The sequence below is a fragment of the Podarcis cretensis genome (assembly GCF_951804945.1).
Source record: "Podarcis cretensis genome assembly, chromosome: 2".
Classification (NCBI taxonomy): Eukaryota; Metazoa; Chordata; class Lepidosauria; order Squamata; family Lacertidae; genus Podarcis; species Podarcis cretensis.
Window position 1 is genome coordinate 79,923,484 of NC_137171.1, and position 12,238 is coordinate 79,935,721.

At 43.4% G+C, this 12,238-nt stretch overlaps 1 protein-coding gene across 13 annotated transcripts in view; it reads right to left on the reverse strand.

Moving 5' to 3' along the window:
* Positions 1–12,238, reverse strand: part of IQSEC1 (IQ motif and Sec7 domain ArfGEF 1) — a 313,774-nt gene that overhangs the window by 66,796 nt on the left and 234,740 nt on the right. The window contains exon 1 of one of the 13 annotated variants that reach the window (XM_079964979.1): positions 6,632–6,912. The exons of the other annotated variants lie outside the window; for them this stretch is intronic. Coding sequence (XP_079821105.1) covers positions 6,632–6,696 — 65 coding nt within the window. The 5' untranslated portion in view covers positions 6,697–6,912. Of the gene's footprint in view, positions 1–6,631; positions 6,913–12,238 lie in introns of those variants that run through there. 13 annotated transcript variants of the gene reach the window in all.

Here is a 12,238-nt window from a genome sequence, read left to right on the forward strand (position 1 = left end):
AACTGAAAAGTAATTACATGAGCTGACATTTAATCAGGATCCTAGATTAAGATTTCATACCTTTACAGGAAAAGCTCTTGAATCTTTAGGAGCAACAGATGATCAGTAACAACGTGAATGGTAGACCCTTCCAAGAGGAAGCAGAGATGTTCCTAATTCAACTCACTTTAAAGTCAGAAGGGAAGAGTGCTGCTAACTGAATCACTGCATTACTTCCGGCAGCTTTGTCTCAGAATACTCCTGTACATGTGTAATGACCTAGCATGACCCTGCTTAACTTGCAGGATCATCACAGCCTGGCAACTACAGCTACAGACTATACTCTTCAGCACCCTTTAGGACAACTTCCAAATGCTTCTCTAAAGCGATTACTCAGAGTTACAAATCACAGACCCAAATATGCACATGAAATTTCCCAAAGGTTTAGATGTGGTTTTATATACCCTTTTATGAGACCTTATATCAGGTGTGAATTTCTGGAATCTGGCCACTTCTAAACTAGCTTAGCTCTGGCCTTTGCTTCTTTAAAGAACTCACATGAAAAACAAGTTGAGAGTACATATCTTTCACCACAAGGATTCTTCTTGCACTTTGTTCTAGATTAGTGTTTCACAACCTTTTCCTGACCATGGCCCCCCTTCTGATCTTGTTTCCTTCCTGTGGGCCCCCCATGCGTGTAGCCGGGGGGGGGGCAGGGGGCAGCTGCCCCTCCAATGAGTAAAATACAAATCTGAGGTTCAGACCCCCCTAACAGAAGTCTGTCCCCCCTAACAACCCCCCCAGGGGGCTATATGGCTGCTGGTTGGGAAACACAGCTCTAGATGAAGATACTCTATTAAAAAAGATAAATTTATCTGAGATAACCCAAAAAAATCCAAGTCATCAGCTGGCAAGATTTCTGTCTGGAGAAAAGGATAGTAAGCAAGGCTAACTGAGTCCATAGGTGAACTTCAACATGCACAACAGGATGGTCTGAAGAAACAAATAAACCACTAATCTTACTAAAAATACATACTGTCAACAGTGCTTTTAAAAATTTGTTTTTCAAGTAATACACAAGGTTCACACAGCATCAGCTTGTGACCCACTAAAGACAAAAACAGAGATGGAGGATGTGCCTGGATGGCTACACCTCATTTGGCTGATCTTCTCCTACCTCACGGATAGTTGCTGAAATTGTACCAAGGGGTGTGCACATGCAAATTTGTGTATGTAAAACTGATTGTTCATACATTCTTCCTCATTTTCTGTTGCATATTTTCATACATTCATCTTCTGAAGGAAAAACCAATCACAGGTTAGAACAGGGGTAGGCAACCTAAGGCCCACGTGGGTCATTTAACCGGCCCACGAGCTTCCCCTGAACCTAGCCGCCTGCTTGGTGAGTCCCCACACACTGTGCTAAACCCGCGCAGCACGGCACGGGGACTCGCTTCCATGGTGCCAGAAATTGTGTCTGCACAGGTACAGGCAATCGTGGGTGCTCAGGTGCACACACAATCCAGCCCACAGAAGGATCTTCAATGGAGTGAACCGGCCCAGGAAAGGTAAACCTTGCCGACCCCTGGGTTAGAAGGATATAGTGCTTCAGAAACTGCAGAATTAAGGGATTTGCAACCGAACTATTAAAGGTTCTTTATTTCCAGCAGCCTAATAGCCAGTGTCGTTAGCAGTTCATCTAGCAGACTGTGGGCTGGTTCACATGGAGCAATCTCAACAAAATAAACCATAGTTTATTAAGCTGAAAGTTGGGCCAGGCACTCCTGCCTCCTTCACTCTGTTACTGGAACTAAAAATTTCCAGGATTTATTACACCATAGTTTTTATCCAATTTTATATTATGGCAAGTACGCCCAGATTAAAACACAATTTCCTGGTTGGAGTGTAGAGGGAAATGATTTCATAAACTTAGAAGACCCCAATTCTGACATGAATGCAAAGAGAGAAGAGAAAATACAAGCTCAATGATCACTAAGCCAAGATAGTTATTTCTGAAACAGCCCTGTATGACCTGCCTAAGTAACTGGAAATGAAATTTACTAGCTTCTCTTTATTCCTGCAAATTCGAACAATTTCAAAACACAGGTCCATGTACCACTGTATCGAAGGAAGTCTGCGGTATCTGCCATACTGTGAAACCTTTTGAAATAGTAAAAGTTGAAATCTGAGACATCTTTAAATATATTTATATATAAGCTTTAAAGTTATTGGAATTTGACATAGCAACTCTTATTAGCAAAAACTATTAGCAATAACCCCTAAGGAATTTGTGATATTGCATAACGCAGCACCAACCTAAACACCCTAAACACCGAGGTCAATAACTTACTGTTTGCCAGAAATGAGGGCAATATATGGCTGTTGCATTTTTCCATCCTACATGCATGCATATTACATAAAGTAATATGCATAAAAGTACATAAAGTACTTTTTTTATTTGAAGAATATGGCTAGATATCTTTTCAAAATGAGAGCAAGCGCATCAAGTGATACTGAGGGCAATCCTAGTAGTAATTCAGAATCGCTGTCCGAACATCCTGAAGAAGATTCGTTTAATTCGACACCAGTAGCAAGCCCAGGCAAACCTTCAAAACAGAAAATTTGTCAACAATATGTGGATAGATATCTGAGTTGGTTTCACATGGACTGAAGATGAAAACATCTGTCAGCCTATGCGTTTGATCTGTGGTGAGAAAATTTCCAGTTCCAATATGGCCCCAAAGAAGATGAAAAGATATTGGTGAGCAATTTTTTGTTCTGAAAATGTGGACCAGAGAAAAAAGTTTGAGATCCACTGGCCTAGAGGGGCACGTCTCCATTTTTTTCTTGATGAGCAATCTCTCCATGGAAGACAACTGCAGAGCTGTCTCCACCTCCCAATCCTCTGTCACTTCAGATCATGCCCTGGAGCCTTCCTTGTCCATAGTTTCTGACAGACCTTTCTCTTCTATGAGCAGTGAAGAGTATTCTGAGAGAAACATGACAACTGCTATGTTATCATCTGATGGTGATGAAGTGATCACCTGTTGCATTCTGGATATTATTTAAACCACAAGCTTACTCTTACTAGCCGCTTTCTTGGCTGTGAGTCCTGCTCTCTGCCTTGCAGGCCTTTTCCTACCTGGCCTGGGAAGGCGGGACTCTGACTGACTCCAGTTACAAAAACTGAAGCTGTTGAACAGACCCTTGAGCGGGAATATTGTTTAGCGGTTTTGGGGAGGAGGGGGTTGTTGTTACTAATATCAATATTAATTTCTGGATCTTTATTTTAAATCTTGTTATGTGGAAATTGTTTAATTTGGTTGTGTACTTTTGATGTTTTATTTACTGTTTATGACTACTTTTGTTATGTTTGTAATTACAATGGTACCTCGGGTTACAAACACTTCGGGTCACAGACTCTGCTAACCCGGAAGTAGTACCTTGGGTTAAGAACTTTACCTCAGGTTGGGTCTTTAGTGTTAAGACCAATATATGTTTTATTATTTGTTAAGAAAAGTATGTGTCTATGGTTATTCCTATGTGTAATTTGGCATTTGTGTTTGTTTGTTTTTTCTTGCTATATCAATAAAAAGTTTAAAAAAAAATAAAAAATAAGAACTTTATCTCAGGATGAGAACAGAAATCGCGCGGCAGGCCCCATTAGCTAAAGTGGTACCTCAGGTTAAGAACAATTTCAGGTTAAGAACGGACCTCCGGAACAAATTAAGTTCATAACCAGAGGTACCACTGTATGCATTTTTTAATGCTATAAGCTGCCTTGAGAGTAGTTTGAACTATGGAAAAGCGGCATACAAATAAATACATAATTTTAAGTACTATACAAAAAGGAGAAGCCTAGACTACACATACTTTTTCTCAACTGTTTAAATTCTGTAAAATTCAATCATTTGATGCAATAAAACTTATTCTCTGAGTGAAGAAGATTCCCTGAGAACAAATGACAATAAACTAAATCCTTCATAATTCATTTTGTTTCAAGCACCACATATAATCAGGTCTTCCTGAAAGGAACATAAAATATGTCAATTACAAAAATGATCTGGTAGAAGAGGGCAGTTCTGCCAAGAAGAAATATTCACCCAAGACACTTAGCATACTCCCCATAATTTTTACTTAGCATAATTTTTAACATAATAAGTCACGAAATAACTAATCTTATGAATCTTTTCCGATCAGTAAATGCAGGCAACCAGCTCTGGAGGGATGAGCTTTATCGGGATGCCCTTGCCATAAGAGGCACGGCCTTCCCAACAGTGGCACCATGGTTATGGAATGCTCTTGCGTGGTACTTACATTTTTGGCATCAGCCGAAACCTTGTTTTTACCAAGCCTGTTAACACCTTTCACATGCACCAAGTTGCTCCCAAGATTGAGGGGGCCATGCGTTACACATTGCAATGGAGGCGGCCAAGCACTCTGGAGGAGCCGGCCACTGGACCAGACGGCGCACGACATCACATGCACACAACGAGCGCAGGGTCACCTCAACATTAAGATGGCCCACCCCCTTAAAACAAATATTGAGGGGGCTGAGGTGCTTTCAGTCTCCTAGAGTTGGCACCCCTGACACCTTCACATGCTCTGAAACTGGTTGAATGTTGCATTATTAAGTGGATTTTATGTCACTGTGGGTTTTTTTATGAATTGTATTTTACTGATATTTGTAAGTCACCCACTATATACTACATTGGTTAAACAGAGCATAATTGTACAGTGTTCCATGTGCTGGAAGATGCATACATGCTACCTAGAACAGCTTCAAAACAATCACCAAACTCACAATGACTATGCCACTCAAGTGTGTGTTTTTGTGAACATGGTTTCGGACTCACATGAAGGTGTGGTAGAATCCACACAACCTCCATTGATCTGTCACTATTTAGTGCCCTATTCTTGTCCTCACCTCTCTCACAAAAGCATGTAATCAAGGAGGTATAAGCTATCTTAAACCATCATACCATTGGTATGGCAGAAGTCTCATATCGCTGTGAAGTAGTGTCATGCCCATTGGCACATTCTCACTAAGGAACACCAACAGGCTGCTGCTCCTGCTTGTAACCATCACAAATATTTCCAGGAAAAGAAAGATAGCAACCACTTGCCACATTACCATGGTAGATAAAAACCACTCCCAGAAAAATATAATTTCCTTCAACACTCACTTGGAATATTTCAAAAAATGCACCCCTTTTGTGGGAGATGAATGTCTCCGTGAGAGCGGTTAACCATTTTCAACTCTGTAGTGATTTTCAACCCTGAACATAGGCTTAATTCAACTGAAGCCAATGGCCCTCAACGTTTCTAACTCAATGTATAGTTGAAGTCACTGATTTATGTTCTCTTTAACATCCCATGAATGTGACAAAATATAGAGCAGCTCAAAATAATCGTGCCCATGTTTGCTCAGAAGCAAGCCCCACTGATTTGAGTGGTGCAGTGGTTATAGAGTCAGATTGGGGCTGGAGAGACTCAGGTTTTCAGCCCCCAAAGTCACGGGGCAATTTTGGGCCAGTCACTATCTTGGTCTAATCTACCTCACAGGGTTGTTGCAAAACTAAAGGGGAAGAGGAAAGTAATGTATACCACCTTCAGCTTCTTGGAGAAAGGCAGGCTCTAACAGTAGAAAATACATTTTTAAAGTGCGTTTAGAACTACAATTATTGATGCAAAGACAGACATTTATCTTCATAATGCCTGGGTTTTTGTTAAATGAATAATGAAAATGCAAAAGAAAGGTATTGTGTGAGGAAAAAAATGGAGGAGGCATTGAGATGCTGCAAATATATGTAGCAAGTAATGTCTTTTAAATGATTCTGCTGCTAGTTTCATATTGTAAGAGCTGTGTGGTTAAGGAGTTAAACAACTTTAAATTCCATATTCAAATGAATAAGATGTTAATTTGAATTCTGTGAAGGACAGATGGCATTGCAGTAAGATTTTTTTTTTTTTTGGAAAGTCAAATAAATGAGCTATGGAATATAAAGGCTCCTAAAATGACAACATACACTGGAAACAAAGCTACAGTTGGCTGTAATCAAGACACATTTGCAAAACATTTAAAACTTTGCAGCAGGGTTTATTACATCCTGCAATATGCAAACTGAACCCTTTGCGAGCATACAATGGTGCAGAAAAAAATCAGGAAGGTACACACTGTGGCATTTTTAAATATGCATTCAGTTTTTATAAGTAAAACTGAATGCATATTTATGTGACCAACAGCTGTCATTTCTACGTTGGTATTTGGGATACTAGCTAGAACAAAATTCTGTAGAAAATGATTTAGCTTTCAAAGTGGAAGGAAAAGGAAGAAAAAGTACGCGAGATTGAGCACTATAAAACCCTTTGTGTCACGGGATTAGTATTGTATGTATGTGCAGCAGCCGATCGTTTTGCTCGCCTGCTTGCTTAAACACACGCTCGGTCCTCTCTCTCTTCCACCAACACACTAAACCAGTGTTCGGAACTAATTTTAAACAAAGCTGTTCCGAGGCTGGAACTGAAACACAAAGCAATCAAAAAGAAAAAGGGAGAGAGAGAGAAAAAAAAAATTCCTTCCCCTCCAAGCTCGACTCTTTTTGCTTTAGGAAACCCACGCTGCTGCTTCCAATAGAGGGTAATGGCTTACCAGCTGTCAAGCTCCAGCTCCAGCAGTGACTGAGTCCTCTCCGAGTTACAATGCAAGCACCACATGGCTGGAGAGAGAAGTCACAAGGAGGGGCCCCCGAGCTGCCAGCATATCCTTCCCCGGGGGCTCCCCTAACACCTCCGGGCCCGCGCTGAGGCAGCCGAGAGAGGCTACTGGGGCTGGGGGCACGGCACCGAGGAGCGCCCCCAACTCGTCTCCGTGGGCGAGAGGAGGGAGCAGCTCAGGAGGGGGTCCGGGAAAGGCGCGGGCACTCGCGAGGTCCACCCTCTCACAAGCTCCGGCGCGCGCGCGCACACACACACACACACACAGGGAGGCTCTCGCTCACGCGCGCGCTCCCGCCCCTCCACTCACACACGCTTACACATCCATTCCGCTAGAAGCGCGAGCTGGGAATACAAATGCCAGAGCTGGGAGGGGTAACATTGATCTTATTAAGCCGAGGCTGGTTTCCAGGACCGGGTGAGGGGGGCGCGGATGGAAGAGGAGAGGCAAGGGGGTGCGGTAGGGGGGGACCGCCACAGGAAGGCGTGTGTGTGTGTGTGTGTGTGTCCCCCGCTCTCCTTGTCCTTTTGGCACTGCAGGAATGTGACAAGGAGGAGGAGAAGGCAGGAGCAGCCGCCTCCCGCTCGCCCGCTTGACTCCCCTCTTCTCTTCACGTGACGGAAAGAGCGGGGGCTCTGGCAGCGCTATTAATAGCTGCATTCAGACTGGGAAAGGCAGGCTTCATTGCTATTCAGCAGCTTCGCTGTCACTGGAAGCTGCTGCTCCCCCAGGCAGGCACACACTTGGCTTGGGTAGCAACAAATGTTTGCGTTGGCTTGGAAAGCGCCTGGAGCTGCTTTCGGAGACCCTCATTCTTTCCTCCTCTCTCTCTGTGCCCCCGCCCCATTTTGGTTTCCCCGGTTTTGCTTCAGCTGGGATGCTTTGCAATATAAGCGATGCATGCCTTCTTCTTATCTTTGGGAAGGGCGTCTTTCGGACGTAATTGCTCCTAGAGTTAATTAAAACTAAAATCTTAAGATAAAAGGACTGCGGAACTCTTTATTATAAACGGCAAGCTGACGACTCCCAAGCGCCTGCAGCTGGAGCAGTTTAAGAGCTGCTTGCACAGAGATGAATGACTACGAAATGAACATTGGGGTGTGGAAGGCCTTGTACCTTTGGACTGTGCCCATCTCGCAGCTTTGAGATGGTTTTGTTTTTAAGCCAGTAAAACTTTAACGTGTGGGGGTTATGGCAAGACAGTAAAGATGTGATTTTTGAATCAAAGTACACCCACACATGCACCAAAAGGAAACTTCTTTTTTTCATGTTGCTTTTGCTACTACATTGAAATAATTGTTTATGTGAATCAGACCAGCACTTCTGTTTAGCTTCTCAACGAGGCTTACTCAAAGTGTTACAATGACCCTGTGTATTGCTGTATATCAAAAACTAAAAACTTACAGTATAAGGTAAGGTGACATATTTACACATTCTCTCCAGTCTTTTGATATTTCCCTTTTAAACTTAGGCAGATTAAATACATCTTTACATTTTTTTGCTTTTCACTGCTTTAAAAGAATCAATGCACACAGCATTCTTTTGAACTCTTTTGAGCTTTTTTTGAAAACAGCGTAAATGAACTTCAGACTACAAACTTCAAAAAATCTACTCCGTTATTTTTGTGCAATGACACCACTTTATCTATTCAAACCTACTATTACTAAGTGTTCCTCGTGCATAAAAGCAAGGAAACAAACCTGAGTCCCCCCCTGCCCACTTTAAAATAAAAAAAACATTGAGAGGAAAAAGTTGCTCACAAAAATAAATTCATCTGTGTCAGCTATTGCACCAAGACTTGTAACAAACATTGCTCTCAACCTCCACACATTTGTTCCAGGCACGTGGCTTTAAAATTATGATTTGGATAGAATAGTAGCACTAAAAATAACCTTGTAGAAGTTCCAAATAATTGTTCACGGCATTGTTAGATTTTATGTACACGGTAAAAAAAACAAAAACACAGTAGAGTAATTTTTCTCAAGAGTTTTTGCTGTATCCAAATGTTACTACCATGACGAGTAAGAATATGCACTTTTAGTCATTGTGAGGCAAACAAAACAAAACCCGGAGGATCAAAGTAGATCCCCATAAGTTTCCTGCTTAGCATGGGATGCGACTTGGGGCTGCTGTTTAAAGTAAAAATGTTTTAAAACACAGCAATCCAAAGGGGGTGATGGAGAACCAAAGATGGACAACATGCCATATCTAGAGCCCTGTCAGGAATGTGGTTGGAAGGGAGGATGAAATGCTGCTTTTCCTCCCGCCTCCTTTAAAGACCCAGTTTGGCACACACACCCATGTACATGTATGTGTACATACACATACACGGGCTGGGAGCCTCAATGGCACCCCTCTGGAGGCTTCACCTGGGGCAAAAAAACTGGCTCTCCATCCCCCCTGTAGCTACAGCTCTGTTTTCAGTAGTGGTGGTGGTTTCCAATAGGAGACAGAATACATATGCACAACTACACCATTTCAGATAGCGTCAGAGGAATGAGATCCATACCGTCCCCTTATCTGCCCCTAAGCTTGCTAATCCAAGGGCTGTGGAGATCTCTCCGGTGTCAGGAGGAGGTGGTCTTATGAGGCTGGATCTCTCTCTCTCTGGGGACGGACTACTCTTTCCGCATTGGAAAATAATGTTGGTTCAAGATTTCGGAGGGCACTTGGGCAAAACATCCTCAGTGCTCCTCCACTTCCTCAATGAATCTACCCCTTCACTGCCACTGTTGCCACCTACAGCTCTGTCTCTGGCTCATCATTGTCATCAAATAAAGCCAACTAACAAGCAGGCATTGGTAGTTCCTCCTCCTCCTCCTCACCACCACCATTCTTGTTTGCTTTCTCATCCCTGGGCCAGAGTGAGAGGAGGGTGAAGTAGCAGGATGCAATACTGAAGAGGAGGAACAGGCCCAGATGACTCTTGTCAGTGGGTCCCCTACTGGCAGGGGTACCAACTTGCCCCCCCCGCATTGGGGAGGGTGCATCACGTGTGTGACATACCGTCCTCCCTGCGGCTTGTGCCGGGGGGCAAGATGCACGGAGGGCGATCTTTGCCCTTGCTTGTTTGAACCTGCTCCTGGGTGGGGGATGAGACGTCTGGAGGGTGCCTGGCAGTGGCGGTGGATGTTGGCCCCCTCAATATTGGGGGGAGCTGGGCCCCCTGATTCAAAATATTGAGGGGGATGGAGCTGCTAGCACCCCCTATACCTGGTGCAGGTGCCTGCTGGCATTTGGGCCTTGGCAGGTCCAAGAATTGATGCTTTTGAATTATGGTGCTGGAAGAGACTCTTGAGAGTCCCATGGACTGCAGGAAGATCAAACCTATCCATTCTGAAGGAAATCAGCCCTCAGTGCTCACTGGAAGGATAGATGCGGAAGCTTATGCTCCAATACTTGGGCCACCTCATGAGAAGAGAAGACTCTCTGGAAAAGACCCTGATGTTGGGAAAGATGGAGGGCACAAGGAGAAGGGGACGACAGAGGTTGATACGGTTGGACAGTGTTCTTGTGATGGCCTGGGAATCTGATTCAGAAGCTGAATCTAAAGAGTCCCAGCCTGCACAGGAGTCCCCGCCTCCAGGGCCGGCTGAGCCGGGGCAGGGGCTTGAATCTGAAGGGCCCTCACTTGTGCCGGGTCCTCAGGAGCAGACACCAGATGTATCCACTCTGGCTCCAGAGGTGATTGAGGACCCATTGCCTGCAGGTGCGCCTCTCCCAGCCCTGTCAGGGGAAGGTGAAGCTGCCCCTGGGTCCAGTAACCCTCCAGCCTCTCCTGAGCTGCAGAGGCTCAGGGCAGAGAGGCGGAGGGAACTAAGTGCTCTCAGGAGGAGTGCTCGCCTTAAGGCCAGGAGAGGCGGGTCACCTGTGGGCTGGGACCGCCCCTGGCCTCAGAGGAGATAAAGGCCAGTCAGCCCAGTCCCAGGTTGCGGGAGCAACAATGTTGGAAACCTGTTTCTGCCAGCACCCAGACCTGTCTTTCCGGAGTTCCCGACCACACCCGGCTTCTTGCTTTGAACCCAGCTTCCCCCTTGGTGGACAGTCTCCAGACCCTCGGCCCAGGACCGGACTTTGACCACGCCTCACGGTAACCCCCCTGGGACCAGCACAGTTCTCGAAGCTACCAGCATGAGTTTGACCAAACTACGGGAGGCAGTGGAAGACAGGATTGCCTGGTGTGCTCTGGTCCATGGGGTCACGAAGAGTCAGACACGACTAAACGACTAAACAACAACAACAGGAGCTGACCATGCAAACCTTCTACACTAGCCTTGCTTGGAGAGGGAGAGCTGAACATCCTTTCACCCCTGGATTGTCCTGCCACAGATCATAGGACTGTGGCCTAAATCAACCATGCCCATGTTTTTATCCTGTTATCTTGACTATTTAGTGTTGATGGTGGTTCTGCCTAACAGAAGCAAGATCCCTCATTTCAAGGAGATATTTAAACATGTGCTTTGCTGGAATTTAATGAGCTGCTTCCTACTGAAACACAACACATGGTATAAATAGAAAAATCCTCCAAATATCCCAAGTGTAAATTTATCCTCATCTATATTTAAATAACTACGAGAAAACTAGATCAGATTCATTCAGACTAGGTTTGAAGATAGCTATTTATGTAATAGCAGAGTCAAAAGGCATCGGGTTTTCTTTTTAGTCATGTGTAGTCCTTTTCAACACATTCTGTCTCTTGATGCGATAAATCTCTCCATAACATTTATAATCCATTGATGTGAATATTCATGGGTGGGGATTTTATGGGATTTCAATCCTAAGAATTTTCTGAGGCAAATCCATATCGTATGTGGCAAACACAGCTTATTGTTTTTATCGCTCTTTGATCTTAAAAATAAATGACACATATATATGCAGATTAACCTATTTCTTTTTAATGAAGAAAGACAGGAGATTATATATCTCATCCACAGGCCCCATACAACCAGGAAAAAAACACCAAACTGAATTGTACATAAAATCTAATCATGAGATGTCTTGTACCGCTTCAAATTGTTGTGTCACTGATTAGACTCAACACACTGCCTTATATTAAGACACCACAACAACCTCTTTCCTACTTGTTTAAAAATAATATTTTGGAAGAGTAATGAAATCCCCTCTATACAAGATTGGATCCAAAAGCTGACAGAATATGCCGAATTAGATGGTTTATCAGAAAAAATAAAGAATAAATCAAAACAGGAATTTGTTTCTAAATGGGAGGTTTTCAAAGAATATCTGAAAAATAAATATAGTAGTTTAAATTCTGTTGCAGCATTCGAGGAACTTCAGTAATAGTTGCGAGGTAGATAGAAGAAATTAGATTTATTGAGAATAAATTTAATTATGGAAAAAATGTGTATTGGCAATAAGTAATATGAATTTGAAATATGGAATAGACGGGAAGTTGGGTCTTTAGTGTTAAGACCAATAGATGTTTTATTGTTTGCCAAGAAAATTATGTGTCTATGGTTATTTTTGTAATTTGTGTGTAATTTGGTATTTGTGTTTTTTTTTGTGTGTGTTTTTTTTCTTGTT